This window comes from Nansenia antarctica (genome assembly GCF_963989245.1).
Source record: "Nansenia antarctica genome assembly, chromosome: 6".
Classification (NCBI taxonomy): Eukaryota; Metazoa; Chordata; class Actinopteri; order Argentiniformes; family Microstomatidae; genus Nansenia; species Nansenia antarctica.
The window spans coordinates 45,843,238-45,869,937 of NC_137676.1; the positions used below are offsets into that span (position 1 = coordinate 45,843,238).

Below are 26,700 nucleotides of genomic sequence, written 5' to 3' on the forward strand. Positions count from 1 at the left end.
ACTGTTGATTGAACATGAAGGTTTTTAGCTTAGATTAAAAATATTTTTAGGGTTTAGGGCCGTTTGATTTCTTCAGGGAGTTTGTTACAGGAGCACGCGGCAGAGTGACTAAAAGATGCTGCACCGTGTTTTGTTTTCACTCTTGGAATGATTAGCTGATTAGTCTCAGCTGACCTTAGGGGCCTTGTTGGAATATAGTGTGGGAGGAGCTCTGATGTATTGAGTACTTGGACATAGTTCAGCAGGTTTATTCACCGAGTGTGGTGAGAAAGATAAGTTCTATTTTTCCAGACCAACAATTAGGTCACGTTTGACACAGAGGTTATTTTGGAATGGTACTATAAAATAATTGATTGATTCTTTGGCCGCGTTAACACAGTATTTAACAGTCTTGTCTTATTGTTGTGCGTGTGTGGTTTCTCACCGCACAGCTTGTGCAGAGACTTCTCAGAGTAGGTGTCACGATCGCAGCCCTTCCCGATGTGATTGGTCTCCAGCTCGATGCTGGCCTGGATCGAGGTGATTGGCTCTTCGCAGGTCTCCAAATGCATACTAGGGAAAAGGGCCAGGCTACCTGTGCCAGGCTCGTACTCAATTCTCTTATTGAAGCCTAAGTGAGATAAAGAAGAGAGAGAGAGCAAGCGAGCAGGAGATAAAAAGAGAAATGGAGAATTAAGAGAGAGAAAAGCAACATGTCAGTGCATTCAAGGCTCTCTGTTCATTTATTAAGGAGTGTTGCTTTAGCCTGCAAAAGCCTGGTTAAAAAGCTTGGTTGTTAAATGAGCTCTTGAGAAGGGGATACTGGGAGCAGTCTGTTAGCATAGACGAGTGCCACTGTTCATCACAGAGACACAGTCACACAGTAAGTTAAACTATTAGGCCCTTTAGAAAGAGGGGGGCTTTGATACCTTGTTCATCACAGAGACACACTCACACAGTAAGTTAAACTAGTAGGCCCTTTAGACAGAGGGGGCTTTGATACCTTGTTCATCACAGAGACACACTCACACAGTAACTTTAGAAAGAGGGGGGCTTTGATAGCTTGTTCATCACAGAGACACACTCACACAGTAACTTTAGAAAGAGGGGGGCTTTGATACCTTGCCAGCCGGGCTTGCATGTGGGTTTGATGTTGATCTTGACCAGGACATCCTCTGAGGCACGGTTCTTCCCACAGTCGTAGGCAGTCACAGTCAACTTGTACATGCGTTCTTTACCGTAATTTAGCTTCTCTGTGTTCTTGATGAAGCCTGAGTGGAATGAAAAAAAGTAAATAAATCTCTGTCTTTCACGAATGCAAACCACTAACAAAAGGAAACTATTTCAGAATAGCAGAATCTGTGATTGACAGATAGATAGATAGATAGATAGATAGATCTTTATTTAGTCAGGGCAGTGCACATTAATGAACAGTCACTTACAAAGTATAACAGTAAATATGCCGGATTTAGCTGTGAGCTAATTTGCATCTGTAGTCCTCATGACATAAAATCGTACAATAAATAAAAAAACTACAAGAATAATGGACAACATCACAACAGAATACAATAGGACTTAATGAGTATGTGACCATAGTGATAGAGATGCACTAAAATATTTCTGTGTTAATAATTTAATATTATTATTATATTTATTAATATTTCACTGAGAGACATACAATGACTCATTGAATTTCAAGGTAACAAGCCTCCAATTCAAAGGCTGAGTGCTGTGGTGAATTCAAAATGACAGCTTACAGCTCCACTGTTTGCACAGATCAATGTGGTCAAAAATCAACAGAATCATAGTACTGCAATCTATATTTAAGCCATCATTTTTGGCAGGTGGCACGGATAGGTAGCCACGTTGGAGTCCTTACCGTCCTTGTCAATGGTGAAGGGCACATCGGGAGTGACGATCTCGTAGCTGCAGATTTGGCTAAACTGGAAAGAGCAGTCGGCGTCCACCGCCTCAACCTTCAGGATGCTGTCGTACTTCTTGCCCTCAATGACTGTGGCTTTGTAGGACTTCTCCTTGAACACGGGTGAGTATTCATTGATGTCGTTCACTTGGATGTGTACCGTGGCCCTAGTGGAGTCAAAGTCAAATTGGTGATGACATTCAATGTTCCCACATGCTGCATGTAACTGTGTATACATCCCCAAATTACATTAGCTGCTTATACCACGGTGATTCTTATTTAGTAATCTGTGCAATAATCCGTTTTCACAGATTCTCTCAATTCGCCTTTAATCATAATGTTGCAATAAAGTTGGATAATTATGACGACACTATTTAAAGGATTGCTTGGACACCACAGGCATTGGCACAATTGAGCCATCAGAGACCACAATTGTCAATCAGTGTTTAGTCTTTACGTTTCTACAATGGAGATCATATGCCAGTTGTGGTTAGTGCTAATGCAAGTATAACTTGGTTATGTTCCAGTGATCCAATTCATAGACTATTACTTGGCCTCATCAAATCAATACAACTGTAAAAGGACTGCTGGCACCAGCAATGTAATGTCTTACCCCACATAATTACTCTAAGAGCAGTTCAATCAAACATAATTGAGTCAAGTTGCGCAGAAATTACACAATGTGGCACTCAAGCAAGGACTTGAAAGCGCTTGTCGTTTGAACCCCTGAGGCGCTCCAGGGCAGACATACTTATGGGACTTCTTCATGTTGGCTCCGTCAGGACCCTCTCCACAGTCGTAGGCCTGGATGGTGAAGGTGTGTTCCTTCTGGAGTTCACAGTCCAGCTTGTCCTTGGCCCGAATGACACCCTCACCTGTGGACTTGTCCAGAACCACTGCCTCAAAGGGGACATTCTGCCCATGGATCCTGAAGCCGCAAATCTCACCTGAACATGCCAAGAACCAAAAATGTTTTTTGTTAAGAACAACCAGGGCTTTTTAAAGCCACGGGTTATATCAACAATAAAACAATATACACACACAAACATAAATAAGAACAGCCAAAGATTTTGGCAGCCAGGGGTTTGTACATTGGGGGAGTGGGGGGGGGGGGGGGGGGTGGGTTGGGGTGTCTGTGGAGGAAGCCAAAAGCATTGTTGTATGGGTGAGTATTTGAGGGGAGGGAGGGGGAGTGGGGACATTTAGTATAATAGGTGGGCTGAGTGTTTCGTCCAAGCCACTTGATCACATCGCATCCAGTCATGCAGGTTGAAACTGAGAAAGATGTGGACAGGCATTTCACAGGAGTACTTTATATCACAGTAATTAAGCTAATCAAACAAACCAAAAGGAAAAGGAGTGCAAAGACGACATCTGTGTAAGACCTTATGTCTGTGCATTCAGATATGTCAGACTAAGAATTTCACTAATTCAGACCAAAAGAACATAATAAGCAAAAGGAGGAGAAATAATAGAAACCAAATTCAAAATGACAGATGTTTATAGTAGAAGAAACGTGGGAGCATTATGATAAGTGGTCCGGCACCATTTCAGAGTCAAAGTCATCAAAACCCAATACTGTGAAGGAAAAAAAGGACTGAACTATTAAATTATTATAAATGAAAAGCTCAGTTTGAGTAAGGGAAGTCTTCCTGTGCAATTTTGCCTCTCGCCCCAAACTCTTTAGAAATGAATACAAAATGAAATCATAGAGGACCAAACCAGTAAAATAGCCGTAGTCAAACAAAAGTACTGGATGAGAACTGGGGTTAGAAATATCAACTTGCTTGACATCCACATCATATGACAACTGCAGCCATGCTATGGTAGAGATTAGTGGTGGAGAATTAACAAAAGACTTCCATTAAGGAAAAGATGCAACAACATAAATCGTACAGCAGAGAGAGTTTGCATTATTTAACAATCTCAGCACCTTAACTTTGAAGACTGAAGATCTGTGAAAAACACTTTATATGCAAGTCATTATACCTGCATCATTCTTTCAATTTGGTTATTTTTCGAGAGGCACCAATGATAAAGTTTATTTTCGTATAATATTTTTTTTATTCACTGTATATCCACATATAATACAATATGATAAATATCTTAATTTAAAAGGGCTACCTTTTCTTGACTATAAGCAGGTTTTGTTTTTTTCCAAATAGTCAACTAAGGACGCACTTTTCATTTCCATATCTTTGAAAAGCAAATAGTCTCAAATTGGACATGATTTCTGTCTTGGTTGATTACAAACGATGAATTAGCCAAAATGACTGAGACATCTTCAAGACCAACCCCTATCTTTAGCGCCTTTCTCATCCTTGATTGTGGCTGAAACACTGTTAGGGTCTGCAAACTACAATGGATGTCTCATGCACAGATATTTCTAAAAACACACAGCCCCACATCACACTTTTCATCCAGTTGTTGTATTTTCCAAAAATTTGGGGTGAGAAAACGTAAATGTTAAAAATATATATATAGATATAAATGGGAAGGAGATTACAGAGCATGGCAGGAATTGTTGTGTAAAGTGTGGATGCTATTTTGCGTTAGTGGGTTAATAATAAGAACTGAGCACAAGGCAGGAGGAAGAGCCCATCATCACCTTCTTTGGTGAAGGTCACCTCAAAACTCTCTACAAGAGGGGAGAGAAGATAAACCCAGGTCAGTCAAAGAAAGGTTGAAGTTCAGAGGTTAGACAGAGAGGACAGGTACATACTCTTACCATAATGAATACACATTCACATCGAAGAGAGTTTAGATTAAAGTTTTAAGTGCGAAACAGTACAGCCCAAAATCCTTTGCCCAGGGGAAAGTAATGAGGTGTTACAAAATTCAAAAGCCTCTACTGCCCTAGAAGCAACAACTGGTTAAAGCCAGAATTGTACTTTTTCTGGCAAATGCCACAGAAGGTGAAGGTTGAAGGTCTGAAGATTCTCAAATGTAGCTAAAGATATAGAAAGTCTCCGACTCCCAATTGCATCTACTGAAACAAAATGTTGCCACCCAAAACCCTTTTGCAGCCTTTGTCTGGATTAGAATTCAAATTGGTACTCAAATTGGATTAATACTCAAATGTAGCCAGTGTTATCAATATATCATATTTCTGGTATCTAAGAGCTAGGCTACACGGCACCGGATTTGGCTGAAATGGCAATGATTTGATATCATTTGCACCTAACGGCTACACGACTCCGCCGGATTCGTGAGCTGAGAAGGTGACGATGCAAAAACTGTGAGTTTTCCGTATCGTATTTGGAGTCGTGTGGTCGGCGATACGGGTGTTCCGTGTATTGAAAACGATGACGTATACTAGAGTCACTGGATAAAGGCGTCTACTAAATATAAAACATTTATGAATATGATACATCTGTATGGTGTAAGTCATGGCTAAATACTATCTCAATGTCCACACTTGTACACGACTTAATGAAGTGCAGCATTTTAGCTTCCTTTTTTTTGCATGATCAAACGTTTGTATTTGATATTCCATACATGTGAACGGGTGCAAGTAGCGTGACTAATGTGATCAGTCGCTAATACAGCTGAAAACCGATTTTTTAATATAAATTTGTTGGAGAATGTAATGTATTGAGGTTTACTTAATACTGTTCAGCACTTGTGCATGACTTGTGCTATATAGGCTAAATAACATTATTGATTGATGTATATGCGTATTGCGCAATAACATTATGATTGATTGATGCATATGCGCATTGCGCTATAGATTCATGTGATACATGTTCTTGTTTTATTCTTTGAACAACAGAATAGCAAGTTAACTAACACACATTAATAACGTATGCATGCCATATCTTGGATCAAGACGTAATGTAAGTGGAGAGGAGATTGATCGGGACTGCGGGAGTTTTCATTACTAACGAATGAATGAAAATGAATGAAACAGATGACCCAACCAACGCAAGACTATAAATAGCCTACACTTGATGAACCAGTGCTGTGATATTATTGATCGTCTTAGAAACATCTTAGCAAGAGACACTTCAACAATTATCATAAAGTTTATTACACAGATTAATAACGTATGCATGCCATATCTTGGATGCAGACGTAATGTAAGAGGAGAGGAAATTCATCGGGACTGCGGGAGTTGACATTACTACCGAATGAAAATGAATGAATTTCTATTATTTTACAGCACTGTCTCAATTATATTTGAATCATTTTCTGGGTCTACCAGTAGGCGCATGCCCGGTGTACCTGAATATGTGATTCCATGTGGCCAGAGATTCTTTTGCACAACGATGAGAAAAAGCTTGTGTAGCCAGAGATCAGATCGACCCCGAAATTGTGTTTCAGTGTCTGTAGCTATACCCTAACATTGGTTGGTTCTGCTTGGTTGATTGTTTACTGCCCATTCCTGGCCTCTTGTAGGGTGAACTGTCTGTTTTGTTTTCAGCCAGACAATTAGAATGGATTTCCCATTAGGGGCTGCTGTTCAGGGCCATTCATGCGGTGGGAACTTTGGGCCTCACCCCCTGCTCTGCACAGCACTAATGACCATCTTACACTGAGTCCAGGGGAATACCACAGCCTACTCTGTGGCCTGAGCTGTCTGATCTGGCCACAAATCTCCACCATCTCTACTATACCATCCCCAGTACAATGTATATTGATTCTAGCCCCATTGACATGCAATACTTTCGTTCACCTGACAAACAAGCTTTGATTTCTCCTGGTTTATTTAAATTCAAGATGTGTGTGCATGTAGTGTGTGTGTGTGTGTGTGATAATGAATTTTAAAAAATCTAATAAACATAATCATTTAGTAATTGGCCAACACTTATACCCCTACATTTCTGACTGTGTTGAAAACAATGTGTGCATTATTCTTTGGGTGCATTTCTACCAAATTGGGGGAAAAAAGAGAAGCTACAGCTACTCTGCACTGATGTTTGTTATGTTGCAACTCCTACTCTGACAATGACACTGATATCAGACTGCTAAGCTAGGTCATCTGCATCCTGCAGGAGTTCTTGTCAAGACAAATCAAATTGTAGAGGAATAGAACTGAGTTAAGCTATACCAAAAAGCTTATTGTCTAGGAATGAAATAAAGAATTGACCTCATCTTCAAGCAACAGGTTCGTAATCTACAGTAGCATCTATGCTAATGTCCAGATAGGATGTCCCTATTCATAGACACATAAGGGAGTATTTTGTGGCTAAATGCTGAAGCCCTTGTTTGTGTCCCTCATTTGTAGTTCTAGGGCATAGTCACACATGACTACTGCCGTGTTCACTTTTGTAAGGATTTTCAAATTGAAAATCTGCACGCACACGCACAAGTGAGGACACACACACTTACTCAAATATCCACCAAAAATCCAGCTCTGCAATGAGCCTTGTTTGTTCACAGACGGGGATTGGCCAGGAGGAGGCTGGCACGGCAGAGACAGTCACCCCTACAGCCATGTGCAGCCATATTGTCAGCTCCTGGGAGAGCCAGTTTGCCGGGACACACAGTCCACTTCCACTGCCCTCCTCATCAAAGAGTGAACCCAATACAAAGAAGAAAGCGAGCACTCCAATGAACTCCAATTTCCAGCAGGACGAACGGATCATCATTTAATGAATGGGAATAGTGTTTTGATTCCACTTCTTACATTTCAGTTCTCTGTCGGGCCTGGTTCACCCTAAGATTGAGCTGTGCACCCTAACATTCAATTATACATAAGAATGTAGACCAAGTATGCTATTTCAATAAAACAACTTTGTTGAAGAGAAGAGAATTGGATATTCTTCAGATTGTATTGCTAAGAAAAACAGTATGCCCATCTCATCTGATTAAGTACAGTAAGTTGAGTTCACTTAATCTGTGATTAAAAGGGCATACCAAGAGGCATGGGAGTGCTGGGTAGGGTGTAATGTAGATCAAAGGCAGAATTCATGGGATGGAGTGGAGGGAAGCCATTCTCAATGCCACGGTGCTTTGAACCAATGCCAAAGTCAATCTCAATGTGATTAAAAAAAAAAAAGTTCAGGCATAATGCTGCTGTGGCGCATGCACTTTAATTGTGCCTCTCGTTGAAGATAAACATTAAAGAGTAACTAACTGATTGATCTAGATATGAAAGGGCCCTTATGGTGTATCTGGGGACCAGCTGCATAGAACACTGCCGTAGACAGTCTAATATGAAAGTTATTTTGTGCAACTTGAAATAACTTGATATGGCTTCTTCTCAAACTTACTAACATATTGCAGAAAGGCAATTCGATTTAAGATCCAATGCAAAGCCATTACTCATTCATATACAGGCCTCAAGTAGAGGTATTCTGAATCCTTGTGCACTTTTGTTTATCTTTCAATCACCTCTTATTTCCGAAGTAGAGTTTGAGATGCTCAATTAATGAAACATGTGCATTCTCTGACACTGACATTATATCCAGAGCAGAACATATTGTGGCTAGAATCTAATATGATGTGACTGTGTTGTGACATTCATCATCAGTCATTCTAAATAAAATTAAGGAAGCTAACATTTACAATTTAGCAATGCTTACTTGAAGAAACCTTGAAGACCCACGGGTAGATTTGCACAGCCCCTGTCATGGATTCAAGCTCTGTTCTACCTTGCCACAAGCCTCCCCTCTTAAATTTACCCTAAACCATTTTCCAAGGAGAAAACATGAGCAGCCAATATAAGACAATAAAGGACACAATTTTCAAGGGGCAGTTTACTCAAAAATAAATTTCTATTACATTTCGCGTCAGCCCACTGTTCATATGGTCTAAAACATGTTTATTGAGTAAAATGCCTCTGTAAACATTCATATGCAATCACTAGAAAACCATACCTTAAGAGATCAACAAAAAAGCAGACATTTTTGGACTGACCAGGGAGTGTCCCCAAAAGAAAATTATGCATACTTTAAGTTTTCGGCTACTTTTATGGTAAATTAGAGAAGAGAAAAGCAGAGTGAATCAAGGTTAAGAGAAGATGGGACAGCGGAAGAAGAAGTATAGTTTTAACCTCCTCTCTCACCTGCATAGCGCAGCGGTGCATCTTTGTCCAAGGCAATTAGTGGTGGGTCCAGAAGGACTTTGTCATCATTTTCTGTTACGATACCATGGTATGTCGTCTCAATCCATGGTTTGTGCTTATTAACTGCAAAGGACAGAGAAAAATGTCATTGTATATGCAATTCAAAGACTTCATTATACATACAAACAAGGCATTTTAGGTTATTTTCAAGGTGCAGGTATAATCAAGGCGGGACCTAAGGCCCTTGCAGCAGAATGTAAATTAGTCCAACACTAGGTGGAAGTGGCAGCTTTGCCAGGTAAATTGTTAGGCAAACAAAATCACAATCTGTAAGTGGATATGACATGAAGTGGTATCATCGGGCCAATGGCTACTCCCGCCTGAGCCTCAGCACAAACCATCAGTGTGGCTCATTAGTCATTAGAGCTTTGTGCTCTGTTGTGGCTGGGACACAGCCCAGCTGCAGACAGGATTCTGCTTTAGCTGGCGGCTGCAGAAAAAGCTGCAGCGAGTGACACATTTGGGCTGGATAAGACAACTGCGTTGGTGTGAGGGAGACAGAGCTCTTTCAGTAAATATTAGGAAACTCCAAATGTTCATGGTCGATTGATCAGTTGGTGGTATGATTAAATGATTAAATAAATGTTTCGACATGTGCGGACATTCACAAAGACGCAAAAGAACAGCCTTTAACACTGAAGAATCAAATTATGGTATTAATTGAATTGAATAAGACATGCAAGTGTTGTTTGAAGGCTATAGCCCAAAGCAATGACCATAAGATATTAATTGTAGTCCGTTGTTGCCGATAGGGCTTCGTTTATGATAGCATCGTTGACGTGGAGCCATGGTAAGATATTTTGTTCCACATATCCCAAACTGGACACGATTGTCTATTGTTATTGTTAGCCTATTCCAACAGCACTCTGTAAGAGAAGGGTCCAGCTGCGGCCGCTGCTCTGTAAACTAACTTACACAACGCGCAGTTGTGATGATGATGTCTCCTCCCGTTCCACACTCAATAGTCATAATAATTGCTGAACTATATTAATATTATGCTTGTGTATATTGTTTTCCTGTGCATGATTAATACAAAAACAACAGCTAATAGTGCTACAGAATCGACATTAGTTCTGTCCGTTAATTCGTACATTTTAGCGGTCCAAATGTAAAAAATCGACCCTCAGGAACAATTAGCCTAATCGATTATTCTGTCCCATCCCTAGTAACTACCCTCTCCTGATCTCCCTGATCCCAGATCTCGGATATAGGGTGATGGGAAGTAGGGTACACCAACCAACCACATGTCTTTTGGAGAAATCCTAAGAAGGAAGCAATGAAGATATGATCTGACAACAAGACAACAAATAGAAACTAAATTACCGTAGGTTTAACTCAAAGTGGCTATTGACCTCTAAATGACCTTTGACCCTGGCTTGTTGTGGCTGCATTACTTGAGTAGTCACACATCAACATCACCAAAGACTCATAATTGTTTCTCCATAATAAATAAAGAAACTGACACTTTCAAGCAAGCACCCCCAGCCTCTTATGATCTTATAGCCTGCATTTTGCATGTGTAGCCATAACTGCTGAATGCTGCCCTTATATCAAAATGTAGTCATTAAATATGTTCCTCTGTGCGATGATAAAATAAAAAATAAAAAATAACATTGTTTAGCTTATCATATTGGTGTAGAGGGAAAAACATTACATGTTTCTATTACTGACTCTACATCCTCAGGAAACCACTTTATGCATACTGTACACTTCTGAATGTTATGTTTTTGTGTAGAAAGAACATGCATTTGTTCTGATCAATACAGAAGTGGCTGCAAACCCTTTGCATCACCATTTCCCAGCTATTGAAAGTCCTAATGGCTTTTCCACATTTGGGGCAGCTGTGGCTCAGGAGGTAGAGCCGGCGTCTAATGATCAAATGGTCTGATCTAATGGTCAGCGGTTCGATCCCCGGCTGGCCACATGTCGAGGTGTCCTTGTGCAAGACACTGAACCCCTTTAGATAGATTTCCTGTCCAGACTACCAGGATAATCTGCTTCAGAATCCACAAAATCTCAACCTCAGAGGAATAGTTAGGTTGCTTATCCAATTCCCAACACAGTACTGTAGACTTACTAGCTATTATTAGCAGAGCTTGGTATAGTATAGCCTGCTTCCATTCCGTATTGCCTATTAATTGACATGCTACGACAACAGCCTTCAGGCATAACATTGTATGTTGTATTGTATGTTGTAGTATATACACACACAGAGTCACAGCTCTCCTAAGTACTCCCATGAAAACCCCACCCTGCTCCAAGCACACGTTTGAAAGACAGGTACAATATAATGAGGTACAATATAATGACAAGAACAGTCTTTGTCTTTGTCTCTTTGTCTGAACAGCTGCCAGTGTCCACTAGTGAAGTTGTACTTCCCAATGTTACCTCGTGGGAACATTTTCCACAGAATCTTGAGATAACTTAACATAATAGCCTACGGTACTTGAAACTAGGCCTATGGCTGCTCAATACATGTTACACAGTTTCTATACAATCTATCAGCATTTAAGGCTATTTTTATACAATTACACCGACACACACTCTATTAAATGTACTTAAGCTAAGATTATTCAATTTCAAACATGAAATCCAACACATCGTTTAGTGTACAGTGAGTGAAATTTACAACAAGCCCCTCAAGACAACACAGCTTCATCATCCTGTCCTAGTGAATACGAGTAACATCTGTTTTCTAGCGTCTGGATAGAATAAACACCACGTGGCACTACAAGAACAACATTAAAATTGAACACTAATGTGCACAAGTGCAGTAACTATTTATCTTCCTTACATTACTAATTTAACCATTTTAATCTAATTGTTTCCAGTCTAGTGCTAATGCCATGTTATTATTGCTATTAAAGGAGTGCTTAGCCTTCAAAGGTAGGGGAAGCTTTTGGGGTTGAGATGGAAATGAGATTAGGAGAAGGGCTCTGAAGTGGCTGATATGGTTTTTAGAGGGGCCTACTGCCCTGGCACGCTCAGTGTTTGGTATGGCAAGGTGCCAGTCCCTTACTTCCACTTTATGAGGGAACCCATCTACCCTACGCAGCACTGCCGAGACCCAGTTTATCAACCAATCTCCCACATAGGAGCACTTGCAGATAACGCAGAGGGAAGAAAAATGTTATTCTCAACCTTGATGCTTTTTACAGATAACCAGCTTCAAGCAGATTGTGAGACCTCTTTCTGACACTGCAGAATATAATATTCAGTAGCATAAGGCAGCATAGCTAGACCTACAAAGTACTTATAGTGTTTTCACTAATATCGACTTAGTTTAATTACAGTTTTGGCAAAAAAAAATCAATCAATCAATCAATCATATTTTACTCAAATTGAATTGCCTACATTCATTTTTTGTACAGGTTACAGAACCCAAAAGGGTTCTTCGGCTCTCCCTGTGGAAGAATCTTTCAAGGATCCATTTTCTTTTGGGTTCCATGTAGGACCCTCGATGTAGAAGGTTCCATGTAGGACCCTCTATGTAGAAGGTTCCATGTAGGACCCTCTATGTAGAAGGTTCCATGTAGGACCCTCTATGTAGAAGGTTCCATGTAGGACCCTCTATGTAGAAGGTTCCATGTAGGACCCTCTATGTAGAAGGTTCCATGTAGGACCCTCTATGTAGAAGGTTCCATGTAGGACCCTCTATGTAGAAGGTTCCATGTAGGACCCTCTATGTAGAAGGTTCCATGTAGGACCCTCTATGTAGAAGGTTCCATGTAGGGCCCTCTATGTAGAAGGTTCCATGTAGGGCCCTCTATGTAGAAGGTTCCATGTCGGACCCTCTATGTAGAAGGTTCCATGTAGGGCCCTCTATGTAGAAGGTTCCATGTAGGACCCTCTATGTAGAAGGTTCCATGTAGGACCCTCTATGTAGAAGGTTCCATGTAGGACCCTCTATGTAGAAGGTTCCATGTAGGACACTATGTAGAAGGTTCCATGTAGGACCCTCTATGTAGAAGGTTCCATGTAGGACCCTCTATGTAGAAGGTTCCATGTAGGACCCTCTATGTAGAAGGTTCCATGTAGGACCCTCTATGTAGAAGGTTCCATGTAGGACCCTCTATGTAGAAGGTTCCATGTAGGACCCTCTATGTAGAAGGTTCCATGTAGGACCCTCTATGTAGAAGGTTCCATGTAGGACCCTCTATGTAGAAGGTTCCATGTAGGACCCTCTATGTAGAAGGTTCCATGTGGAACTCAAAAGGGACAGCAGAAAAACATTGGCAAATCATACAGTAGTAGTTACAAACCACTGCATCAGTGTCAGGTTGGTGAGGATGATCATCATGATAACATCCTCATCTCATGCTGCAAACTTCATTGTTGTTGAATACATTAGGCAGAGCAAAGCCAGCAAATCACACACATTGCAAGTAACTGCCATTGAGAATGATAACATATTGAATATGTTGCACACCTTTACAGTAAGAACAGCAAGGGACTTGTCTTTATCATTAAAGAATGCACTGAAACATATGGTGCGGTGTCCTTCCAACACCGTTTCAGAGAATAATATAGCCTAAACTTGAAACATTTTGCAGTGGAGATCTCTGAGACAAACTCAACTACCCAAAGAGGTTTGCTAGGAAGGGTTTTTATTTTGCATGGAATTGCCCAAATATGTGTTATTGTCATTCTTCTCCATGTACAAGAAAGTACTTCAATTCTTCAATAATACATCTGAACTAGCAACCGTGCCATGTACCGTAGGTAAGTTATAGAACTTAAGTTATATGTGCAATTGTCTGCCACAGTTGTGCTCATCACATCAGTTCATAGACGATGGGCATGTCCAGACATTTACAAAAAAATAAAGAAAGGGGGGTGCTTGGATGTAATTTGGGACAAAAGGCATCCCTAAATAGGGTAGGAAAACAAAATACAGCTTTTATCTATTCAGCATTTTCTTCATTTGCTATGTGTGCTCCCCAAAGTACAAAAATAAAATTGTCTTACTGAGGTACTACAGATTTCTCAACTTGAAGTACAACTGAAAGTGCCTTGCAAATAAAACAATGAAATGGAGGTTAATTAAGCCTCAATACGTGTGGCTAATCACAGAGCGACAGACTGATAAGAGAACAAATGACTGCAGGGGTTAAGGAGATATAGATGGCTTGGAACAATTTAGATCTCTGTGCAAGGGTGTGTGCGTGTGTGTGTGTGTGTGTGTGTGTGTGTGTGTGTGTGTGTGGCTCACTTAGGTAAGGGAAAATGGAGGCAATCATGACGTGAGTGGCCAACGGTGGCCCACTGTCTCACAGACAAATCCATCTGCTAACAGGCTGACTTCAGCGTTCCAGTGTGGACACTAGAGCAGAGAATAGAAGTAGCTCAGTCACTTCCAGGCATGGTGATAAGTTGGGAGAACAGTACCGGTACACTAATCCTAGAGTATTGAGTGGAAAACTGAGGCTTTATGTTAGCTCATGTAGAGGAAACAAACAATGAATCCTCTTCAAAGCCTTTCACTAATTCACTTGGTATATGTGTGACATAAACAATGAATAATGAATGAATGAATGGTCTTTATTGTCATTGATATAGTACAGGTACCAAACAATGACATTTGGGAGGGGGGGGCTCCCCTGGTGCTAGGAATGGAAAAAAAACAACAAAAAACAAGAAGGGAAAGGAGCTGGTTTACATAAATAAAGGCTATGTACACTATCCACTATACTATACTGTACAAATAAAACACTGTGCTGTACTCTATGCTATGCTATACCTATTCTAACATTTCCTATTCTCTGCAACCTTATGTACCCTAGGGTTGTCATATTGCACATAGTGTTATTGCACATTCATTTAAAGTGTCGCAGTTTGCAGGCTTGAAATGTACACATTTGTGCCTCAGCACTACACCTGATTTTCAATCCAGCAGCTGCCATCAATCCGTCCAGACTGTCCAGGGCCCAGAACCTAGGTCTTTGCTGTGTTCAGGGCCTGGATGGCCCTGGGGTAGAAGCTGAGCTTCAGTCTGTTTGTCCTTGCGAACATGGTCCTGTACCGCCTGTTCGAGGGCAGCCGAGCAAAGTGTTCGTACCCAGGGTGGGATGGGTCTCTGGAGATCTTGGAGGCCTTCCTGAGGCAGCGTGTGTTGTACAGCTCTTCCAGAGAGGGGAGGGGGGCGCCGGTGATCTTCTGGGCCGTTCTCACGACTCTCTGTAGCGCATTCCTCTCTGCGGCTGTGCAGCTGGAGAACCAGTTGCAGATGCAGTAGGTGAGGATGCTCTCCACTGCGCAGCGGTAGAAGGCCACCAGCATCTCCTGTCTGATGTGGTCTTTCCTGAGGACTCTCAGGAAGAAGAGCCGCTGTTGTGCCTTCTTGATGATGGCTGCTGTGTTGTTCTTCCAGGACAGGTCATCCTGTATGTGCACCCCCAGAAATCGGAGGGTTTGAGACTCTCTCCACGCTCCCTCCGTCGATGAGCAGGGGCTGGACCTCAGATTTTTTCCTCCTGAAGTCCACGATGATTTCCTGGGTCTTTGACTGGTTCAGCAGCAGGTTGTTAACCTTGCACAGCTTGCTCAGCTGCTCTACCTCATCCCTGTACGCCGCCTCGTCCCCCCCCGAGTTGCAGCCCACCACGGTGGTGTCGTCTGCAAACTTTACGATGGAGTTGCTGGGGTGGACGGGGGTGAAGTCGTAGGTGTAGAGGTTGTAGAGGATGGGGCTTAGCACGCAGCCCTGGGGGGACTAATATATTCTAATATGTAGAACCTGCAGTGGACCTAAACATTGGCAAGTGCTACGCACAGATGGTGGGCAAGCTCATGGCCCAGCACACTGTACATGGTGTACCTATTCTAACATTTCAACAATCCTGTTACCCATCATGTAAACCCACACTGACATCTAATCCTATAATGGGATGCTCCTGTTTCATTCACTCACAAGGTCGCAGACTAGAGAGACTTGAATAAAGGAGAAGAGTCTTGGGGGAGCTTGTCTGGCGGGAGCCTAAGTATGCAAAATATCACACAGGATATTACACAGATTCTGCAACAAGTCTGTTTGTTGATACAGGAACAGACAATTGCTCTACTCACTTCATTTTTTTTTTTTTTTAAGAAAATAATGGAATGGAAAGGTTATATGGCCTCTGGGGACATTCTCCATCAATGCAGCTACCCATCACACGACCTTAAATGTTACAGACCAGACCAGATGTGGCCTCAACTCAGTATGAAATATTATTTATTTTCTAAGTTGTTGTTTTTCTGAGTGGGGCAGTCCCACTCATATTTTTCATTTTATTGTGATAGATATAGTAGAGATTTGTACATTTGAAGGATGGGTGAGAGAGAGAGAGAGAAGGGATGACATGCAGGATATGTCCGCGGCCGGAATCGAACCGGGTGTACTAAGCTCCTCCCCAAAAGGGAAGAGGAAAAGCCTGCTGCTCAAAGCTATACTGCTAAAAGCACACTAAAACTGTACCCACTGAGAAGTATGGGGACGCTGGAGAGCTGGTCATTTTGGAGGGTTTACTGGATGTGAAACATGACTGACTGCTGGCATGGGTGTTGGTGGATAATCCACATGGCAAGGCCCTCTGTGCCTGGCTGTGCTGTGGCAATACTTCTACTAAACTAATCTTTCTTTCCACTAGCAGCATACTGTATACAACAGGAAATCCACATACAAATTAAATTAACTACTAAGATTCCCTGTTTCCAAGTTTGTGCAAGTGCCTAATCAGAGATTTATTTTAGGGGGATTCACATCATTCTTTGCCTTGTGGAGAACAACAGTCTTGACTCTTTACCAATCAACAACATTATCAACATCTTTACAATAGAGTACATGTTACTAAGCCTAGGATAGGGTGGCATTGGGGAAAATGACCATCTGTTGCTGCTCCAAATATGTGTAGTTGTAACTAATACAGACAAAAAGAGGGCAGTAAAATGTATTCAGACAAACACAAAAACACACCCAGTATTCTCTTCCTTTATTGAAACTTAGGCTTACCAGCACTGTTTGACCTCTGACCATGCTGAAATACTTCCTGTGAGAATTACAGGGCTACAATAGTTCATGGTAATCCTGCCTTACAATAGGACGCCCACACACAGTGTCCTCACACTACCACTGGGATGTGTCTCTTCTTCATGGGAAAAAAACAGGGAGCTCAGCTGATGCTCCAATTATCTCCCTCTCCCCTGCGACTGAAACACTCTGCTCTGCACATGTCCATCTACTGTCTAGCCTTGCCCTTCACTATTGACACACAGGCCTAACCAGATAAGATAACGCAGGCCAATTCGCAGGCTGCTGTTGTTCACGTGGGGCTAACAAGAGAAGAGCAGCATAGCGCTCCAGACTGGCATCACTATCAGATCATCAATCAGTGATAATCAGATGAACTGTGATAATAATAATCAGCAACCACTCTGGGTTTGTTGTGTATAATGAGGACATAGCCAGGGGTTAAATGAGCAGGTGTGCCATGAGTTGGCTCCAAAGATGTATTAAACCCTATCAATAGGGTCTTTTAATCAGTTCTGTGTCATCATAGCACAACACAAAATGCTGACATCTATGGATAATAGGCTAGATGTAATCTGATGTTATGTTCCATTAAATTGTAGCTCATATGAAAATGCCCAATGAAGAGGTTCAATAGAAAATGTAGATGTTGCATGACAGAATTTCACAATACTGGTCAATACCAGAATCATAACCTCAAGCAATAGGTTAACTTTATATAAAAACACCCACACAGTCAGAGTGCTGCTTCATGGGCTTAGCATTAAGCCTGAGAGAAAGATGTCATGGAAACACAGGAATGGTCAAATGTGATGGTGTTTGATTAATCCAAATTAATGTCAGGGAATGACTTCCATTGTGCAGAGGAGTGGACCTTTTAACTCCCATTGACAATGGGTAATCAATGGAGTCAATCTGACCAGTGTCAAAAACATTGGCCACACTTCTGTGTTTGCTCTTCCTTAGAGGAGCCTGCACTTATTGACGCAAGCCGTCTCCATCACAGAGCGTTGACTGTTCTGGGAAGCTTGCTTTACACCCTTTGGGCAATCCCAGGCCTCAGGGCCCTACTCCCTAAATACGTTCACACAGGAGAGCCCCTCAGTCGCCCTACCAGACAGCGACGTTTGTTTGTCCACCAAGCAATCACGACCCACCCCCCAACAACAGGGGCAAGCCATTTTCTCTGAGAAGGGGAGTGGGGGCTGTGAGGGCTTGCATGCAACTCAATCACCTCTCTGTGAGAGACACAAAGGGCCAGTGAGAGTGAGGGAGCGAGAGTGAGCCTGGAGCTCTGAACAGGGGGATCAGTGTGTCCAACCTGTGGCTGTATGACTGCAGGTAACGTGTTCTCTGGTTACCTGTTTCCCAGGGAGGCTCCTGGTATTAATGTGTTCAGTCACAAAGCTCCAGAGGGCCATATTTCTCCTGGTAACAATGAAGCTCTGGGGAGGGAGACACCGTCCCAGATAAGCAATACCACAGCATGCCTTGTGGCTTGAATTAAAACCCTAAACTGTATTAGAGCACGTAAAAAATACATCCCAATGAGGTATCCTCATTACAGTTTCACAATTACTTAATAAGTAATATTACAACACCATTAACGTTACTGACACAAGATCAGGAAGTGGGAAATGTTTCCTTTTCATAACGATGAGGCCTTACCAGGTATTTACTTAGTAGCCTAATTATTGTTTTCTTTCTTTGGGATTCAATATAACAACCAAGACAAGGCAGTATTTGGTACAAGACCACTTATTTAAAGTAAATAACAAAAAGTACCCATTGTCAACACAACATTTCCCAGTAAATATAAATACCAGTTGAAACAGTACAGGCAATGTGCAACTAGATTTCATTGTAGTTTCTGTGCACTCGATGCTTGAAAGTCTGAACTTTATTTTGGGTTTAGCACTGCAGTGCCAATACATTTTTATGTAGGCCTACCCAACCTAATTCAAGAAAAGTTCTGTATTTGTATCCAAATTAGTGTTGCACAAAGCCACACGTCGTCATGCAAGTTATTCCAAATAGTTATGAATGTTCCTAGAGAAATATTTGTTGTCCCGCATGATGAAATCAGAGAGTGGACTATGGATCGGACTCTGTCTGTTCCGATGTCGCACTCTTTATCTCCAACACCACTGGGACACCACTGACAATTTTGATAAAACTTGGGTGAATGATGCTTCTTGCCATAGAGTTCCGATGAGAATTTCGAAGTGACGCCGATTCAACAATTTGTGCAGCTACAGTGATAGCAACCTATCATTTAAAACCATCATAATAGTGTGCAAAGAGGAGAGTGCAAACCTTTCAAAATAGGTATTTGAAACAAGCCAATTTGACTGTTTCAAATAATACTGTCAAATCCTAGAAAATTAAGCACTACATGCATGGGTAACTTTCAGCCTACCTCAAATCCGTGGACTGCCTTTAAATAAAAGCAAAGCTGTATGAAGCAACTGATAATGAATCATATAAGCACTAGGCTACACCTTCCAATAACTTTTCAGTCATAAATTTCACACAAGGAGGTTTAATGTACACTTGTTCATCTATGCATCAGCGGTTATGCTGTATCCTGTTAAGAGATCGATGTGTTGTAGACTTAAGTCAGTAAAGAGATGGACACAACTACCCAGCCAGCTGACTGAGCGAGAAGATTGACTTGATATTCACAAATGAATGACCCATTCTTGACAGTCCACTGACTCAATTGAGCCACCATTGGCCACCAAAGGAACCAATGAAAAGAAAGTCACCACCAACACAACTTAAAGCCGTCTCAAGACCTCGGTCTCTCTCTCTCTCTGGCAAAAAACTGAAATTCTCCAACAACTATGCACTTTCTGGGGATTATCTCACACACAAATTCTTGGGGGTTTGAGACGAGCCTCCTGTAACAGTGACCACATTGTGACACTCTCATTCCAACTCTGGGCCCAACAGCTCTTTGTTCCAGTGTGAATTCTATGAATAAATGAGGCAACAAGAGTTAACTTTGAGACACAGGGCCTCAGTATACAGCAAGCAAACAGTTTTTTGGTGTGTGTGTGTGTGTGTGTGTATGTGTGTGTGTGTGTGTGTGTGGGGGGGGGGGGGGGTACACAAAGGGTTATCTGACAAAAAGGGTCATACTAATCTGAGAGCCAGAATGTAATACTGGGCGTCATGGTGCACCTCCTTGAACCTATAATAAAGGAACAAGGAAGTCTGCTTGTTAAATAGAATTACACATCTCGGCTTTCCCTATCAAGTGTTTAGCTGTAATGCCATTGATACTTCATGATGTTTTTGGTAAAACATGTTAACAGACCCTGGTTTCAGTGCTGAATAATGGAATGCAGCAGTTATTAAATTAAACAGAATGGCGGAGGAAACGAATATAGCTATTGTCATATGTGTAGTTTGGGTTTACAACATCATGCATTCTGATCTCAAACTGACCAGACAGGATGCAGACTGGTGGTCAAATCAGCCTGCTATGGCCGCTGTCACCTTTGTTTAATAAGTGAGATGGCATTCAAAAAAGGCCATATTTTGTGACTAATAAAAGTTCTCTCTTCTCTAACCAACAGTATTAACTAGAGATGCTCCGATCAGGGTTTTTGGTGCCGATCACCGATCACCGATCACTGGAATCAGTGATCTGCCGATCCGATATCACCGATCACCGATCACAGCGTCGAAAATGGCAATTGAAGCATTCTATTTATTGTGTAGCATTATTTATGTTTTAAATTATTCTTAACACCATTGACATTGTATATTAAGTATTTAAATGAAATTAGGAGATGAGAAAGTATCATGAATTGACGACCATCTGTTTTATTGAATTCACAACCACCTGTAGCTTACTTCAGGAAAAACAAATAAAATGTGAAAATAAAAATCATAATAAATCAAATGTACACTGTCACATCAAATGTGCAACATTCCACTCGAATGAGAGGAACTAGGGGCTCTTAGAGAACTTGGAGCTTATACTGTAACTGTAGCTTTCCTGAGGAACAATAAACATACCCAAACTAAACTGCAACATAAACAGGCTATAGCCAAATATAAAATACTGTTTCAAGTCAGTCAGTTTCAAGTCATATTTAGGAGGAGATAAGACAGCAAGTCAGCAATAATCAATAAAACAAAAAAACAAAACATTGCACCTAAGGAGATTTCAGACTCAAACCTTACTTCTGATTAAGCAGCATCACTGGCAGATTAGCCTTGAGAAATACAAGCATCTCCACGTTTTTGGCACTCAGCCTGTTCCTCTTATCATCTAAAATATGTCCTGCTGCTGAAAAGTCGCTCGCTATCTACACTTGTGCAAGGTGCACAGAGGAAAACCTAAAACTCACGCGCTAATAGTTGTTGTTGCTATGGGCCAAGTGACTTCCTGCTCGCGGGGTCACATGACGTCGGTGAACACTACCTACACTACGCTCGTGAAGTCGCGCTGGAACTCTGACCAGCACTCGTGGAACGCCTCTCGTCCAATCAAAGCTCTCGGTCCCTTTATGACGTCGAGCCCAGTGTGCGCTTTGGCGCTCTCTGAGCGAATCGACGAACGCAGCAAATGCCGTATGATATTCGTGGTATTGAAAGACCTTGCGTGCGTTCCTCCCCGAGGTATTTCTTTTGAGCAGACATTACAAACGGCATATTTGTTGTCTCTTTCCGACACTGTAATATTTCCAGACTGGCGACGCCATTTTGTAAACTGATCGGTCATGTTTGATCGGCCGTTTTGAGAACTCCGATCAAAACCGATCAAGGCCATATCGGCCGATACCGATCGGCGCCGATCAGATCGGAGCATCACTAGTATTAACACTTGGGACTGCATCCTCTTGCTGGCATCAATAACTAAATAAACAGTGCAAGTGTTTCACTAATAAATGGCATGCCACCTAGCAGGGCTGGGCAGCTATGTGTATAGTTCTAACACCCTTGTAAAGAAAGTTATCTGTATGCATTTGTTGGCTCCCCACAACACAAAGCTGGGCCTAACTCTAACCAATGTGTTCAAATGTGCTAATTCGATGATGCATGGGCCACTGAGATACTCCCAGCAGCCAGCTCTCTTTGTCTATGTACCGTAGTGTGTGCCGAGGAAAGGGCCATGCATCAGTGCAGAGCTCTGCTTAGACAGGCCAAGTGACAGGAAGGCATATGAGAGCTCCAGCAGCTGCTAGCCATAAAGCAACACTGTAGGGTTACATCTCAAAGCTAAGAAACAATTGCATTATCAATTTGATTCCATGTAAAACATAGGATGACAGACGCTAGCCTATATTTGACAGGACAGGACATTTGTCAAAAGTGTATACACCTGCTTCCTGTAGTACCCCTCTTAAATCTTAAAAGCATTAAATCAGGATAGACTCTTGAACTGCCTCAGATGATTAGGAATGTGTGACTATTTTTTTTTTTTTTTTTACAGAAGGCACATAATGTCCCTAGAAGATGACTCAAGCTTGCAGGTTGACTCGTGTTGCCATGGAGTGGCAGGTTGACCTCCAACAATCAGCATCGCTGATATGATACACACATTTGAGTGATGATAACATTGGTAACTGGTTACTAGGAGACAGTTGAAGGCCTACATGCCATACGCCTGTCATGCATCATACTAACAATCAAGACTTCTTAGAATAGCCTCCTTCTCAGAAAAAAAGGACCTTGAATTGGACACATTTGCAATACTTGATCAATCTTTTTGAGGAAATCTTTAATCCATCGATTAAAGGGGCAATGAAAATTCATAATATGGCAATCAAAAAGTTTAACACAATCGTGAACTACAAGAGGATTGTGGATGCAATGAAGTTAGGCAATTGACCTTTAGACAAAGATAAGCTCTGAACACCAATGGATTTCACAGGTCCCTTTCCTGATATGAGCAGGGAAGTGAGCAGGTGCACTATCCAAACACACACACTTGGCCAAGGAGAGTCACACACTGCCTAGAACGGGCTTCACTTCGCCCTTGATGTGGACTTACAATTTTATCATATAACATCATTTTTGAATAAGGACAGAGCAGAATATCCATGTTTTAGATCATTTGGTTGTTATTTAAATCATGAGAAGAATCAACGGAAAAATCAGGTTACTGCTTCTCCAATGGTGCAGGCCTCTCCTTTTCATGCATTCTCAGCTGCTGATATAGCAACACATAACCTTATCACAAAGTAGCTTAGGACTGTTGACCATTTTCTTCAATAAAAAACATAGTTAGACTTCTTTTTTTACATATTCTCTTTTGACATCTTCAAATCATCCCCTCCCCTGACCATTATTGTAGTCGGATGTCGTTTTGAGTTTGAAAATGGGTGTGCCGTGGGAAAGTGATACCTTTCCATGGCCAGTACTGCGCATGTTGTATTCATTCTGCTACGCATCTGAATAAAGTCAATGACATTTTGGAGAGGCCGGTTCTTATCGAAATGTACTGAATAAAAGTCGATGTGATATTGATTAATTCATGCTCAGAGGTCTTCATCTCAAAATATTGAACTGTTGACATGGGAGTGACCCACCCTGCAGCAAACGTTTTAGCATTTTGGCAAAGCTAATATTTCTAGTGTGGCCTGTCCATCAGTGGGACCGCTGTTGCACCTGCAGCACTGTATCCTTAGTATTAGATTTTGCTACGCCTCTCATCATAAATCAGCGTCTTTGAGCCCCGGAAAAGCGCTATATAAATTCAATGAATTATTATTATTATTATTATTATAAAACAATTATTTTTTAAATCCAGCGACGAATAGCGCTCGGCAGGAGGATCTGCAATGCGTAGCTAACAAGCTATCCGAGCCTGTGCATCTGTGCATAGCCAAAGTATTAGACTTTGAAAAGCTAAACAAATAAAAAATAATCAGTGAACAAAATGTAACTACAAGCATTTTAAAAGGAAGTGATGGTGTACATTGGATACAGCCTGCATATTGTCAATGCACAAGTGCCCTATGCTCTTGAACAATAAGAGCTAGTGAACTAACGGAATCCACAATTAACCGAAATAAGATAGGATACTTGATGTGATGGGTGCAGAAGTCATGTAACTGAGAAGGCTATATTTAAATATCTAAGAAAGTGTTGGCAACAGAAATGTTTCCATGCAGACTAGAATGTAATATATATAGGCAGGCACCTGAAATAGACTTAGGGGAGAAACAGAAAACAATGTCTTTCATGTAGACCCATCCATGATTCCATGACTCCATGGGTGAATGCTAAATGGAAACAATTCGAATTGGATTTGATGACATTTTAGGCCTAAATGATAACAATGTCGCTGTGTGATGCCTGGACACAGACAGAGAGACCGATACATTGTAGCGACATCCATCCGCTAGGAAGGAAGCCTCCCATCCCTCGGACAGGTCCCACTGATCACGCATCCCTTAGGAATGCCATGCCACCTGACTGTGTTAGTGATTATAGGGCTATTGATGATCAACTATTTGTCCAAACCTGACACAAGCCTAGATGTTATTGACACACATCTGAAAACAGACAATAATACAGCGAGATATATAAGCCCCCGTCTTTGGATTACCTTTGGCTGCCACCGCCGCGCATAATAGTCCTACGAGGACCAGTCCGACAACGGATGCACAATGTTTATACCCTCGGAACTGCATCCCGAATTCGAGTTAAAACACCGGTTAATAAAACAACCTTCTTATATCCTCGTCAATGTAGTGAAATAGTTCTCTCTTAAGAAAAAAAATCCAGAAGATGTATTTCGGTAATCGTGATAGTTCTAAGATGGCTGCCGCCACCGCCGCTCTGCTCTTCCTTCAATCACCAGAGCTCTCTCTCTCTCTCTCTCTCTCTCTCTCTCTCTCTCTCTCCTCTCTCTCTCTCTCTCTCTCTCTCTCTCTCTCTCTCTCTCTCTCTCTCTCTCTCTCTCTCTCTCTCTCTCTCTCTCTCTCTCTCTCTCTCTCTCTCTCTCTCTCTCTCTCTCTCTCTCTCTCTCTCTCTCTCTCTCTCTCTCTCTCTCTCTCTCTCTCTCTCTCTCTCTCTCTCTCTCTCTCTCTCTCTCTCTCTCTCTCTCTCTCTCGCAGTTTTGCAGCTGTATCCAACGGGACCGATGTCCAGTGACGTCAATAGTGTTATTGTGGGAGTGCTTGCAGCGAGTTGAGCACAGGCGGCTAAACTCAGACCGAGGGTGGGGGGCAAGTGTCTTCTATTGGTAGAATGGAAAGCTCTAGGACCATAATGTGGCATGGATGGATGCTACTGTCATATGGGTCATGTGATGGCAAGAGTGGTCTACTCAGCTTAGCATTAATTCCTTACAAAATATGCCTGCTGAATATTATCTTGCTTCCCGGTATTCAATAAAAGCTGTCTTTCAATGTTAGGGTAGTGGATACATTTGGCTATTGAAACATGAAAAACAATCAGGGCTGCATTGCAAAATGTGCATCTGGCATTTTAAACATTAAAAAATGTACACACACAGAGAGAGAGAGAGAGAGAGAGAGAGAGAGAGAGAGAGAGAGAGAGAGAGAGAGAGAGAGAGCTTAATTCTGACTCTGCACAACCTTCATCAAAGACACAACATTGATCCATCCAGGAGCTAATGCTCTCCCCACTCAGCCCTCACCAGACCTTTAGACCTTTAATTATAACAGGCATTGCATGGTGTGAGAATAGCTAGGTTCAGAATGACAACTTATATTTAATCAACAGTTCTTAGATTTAACACTTCTTCAGAATACATTTTGAATAAAGATTAGGACACTCCAAATTGAGTTTTTGTTGAGTATGCGGGTGTGGATTTCTCTGACTCAATACATTTTGTTTAGTGTTTTTCCATCACAGTAGATGATACGTTGTGAAAATGATAACAACCATGCAAGTTAGCTTAAGTCCTTTTCTGTCAAGAGTCATGGTCATCTCAACAGAAATCAAGAGAATGGACTTACTTGTGTGAAACCACAATTAACTGATGGGTCTTTAAACAGGGACTGTCTATAGCTAGCAGCAGAACATCAGTACAATGGGCATTTGTTCCCCCTTGGCAAGACATGAACTGGCTGGAGAAAGTGGAAGCACCACAGATGTCTATCCCCTCAGAGAAAAGCAGAGGGACAGAATGCTCATTGTGAATTCTCTAGGGGACAATGGAAGGCAATAAGGTGGCTTGGTGATTATGTGTGAGACAGCAGCGAAGCATCACTAAGGTGTTACTTCCTATGGTCATTCACACCTACTGTTAGGACGTCTCTCTCAGGAGTTTTTCAAGCTAGTTGGTGATGTCTAGCTAGAACAAAGTTACATGCTCGCTTTAGCAGTAACAACATCTGAATGTGATTTTTCTCCTCTCACACTATTGCTTTTGTATACACAACCCACCATCAATCCATTCTCTTTTAGGAGAGCTCCAAATGTACAGATCGGCTCTACAGGGCCTCATAGAGACTCGCACAGTTCACTTATGGAGGCTGCAGGCGGATTTATCAAGTTATCAGGGTCAAATAAGCCTCATAGCTGTGGAACACCCTTGCACCAGCCATCCGATGCTGAGATACTCTCAGTACATTCAAGACCAGACTTGTTTTTTTCTGTTCTGCTTCTCTTTGTTTTCTGTATAGTGTCCTTGAGTTTGAGAAAGGCGCTTATAAATTAAATCTATTATTATTATTATTATTATATTATGATGATGATGATGATGATGATGATACTGTTGTGTTTCTCTGC

The 26,700-nt window shown here is 41.6% G+C and overlaps 1 protein-coding gene across 2 annotated transcripts in view; it reads right to left on the minus strand.

The window, feature by feature from the left end:
* clstn1 (calsyntenin 1) overlaps positions 1-24,640 on the minus strand; it is a 33,727-nt gene extending 9,087 nt beyond the window's left edge. Inside the window, exons 1-7 of one of the 2 annotated variants that reach the window (XM_080535361.1) lie at positions 24,548-24,640; positions 8,910-9,032; positions 4,509-4,538; positions 2,652-2,847; positions 1,859-2,067; positions 1,101-1,250; positions 425-610 (exon numbers count right to left, since the gene is read on the minus strand). In XM_080535361.1, the coding sequence (XP_080391487.1) occupies positions 425-610; positions 1,101-1,250; positions 1,859-2,067; positions 2,652-2,847; positions 4,509-4,538; positions 8,910-9,032; positions 24,548-24,632 (979 nt within the window). In that variant the 5' untranslated portion in view covers positions 24,633-24,640. The remainder of the gene's footprint in view (positions 1-424; positions 611-1,100; positions 1,251-1,858; positions 2,068-2,651; positions 2,848-4,508; positions 4,539-8,909; positions 9,033-24,547) is intronic. The other variant, XM_080535362.1, reaches the window with a different exon arrangement.
* Between the last annotated feature and the right edge of the window lie 2,060 nt (positions 24,641-26,700).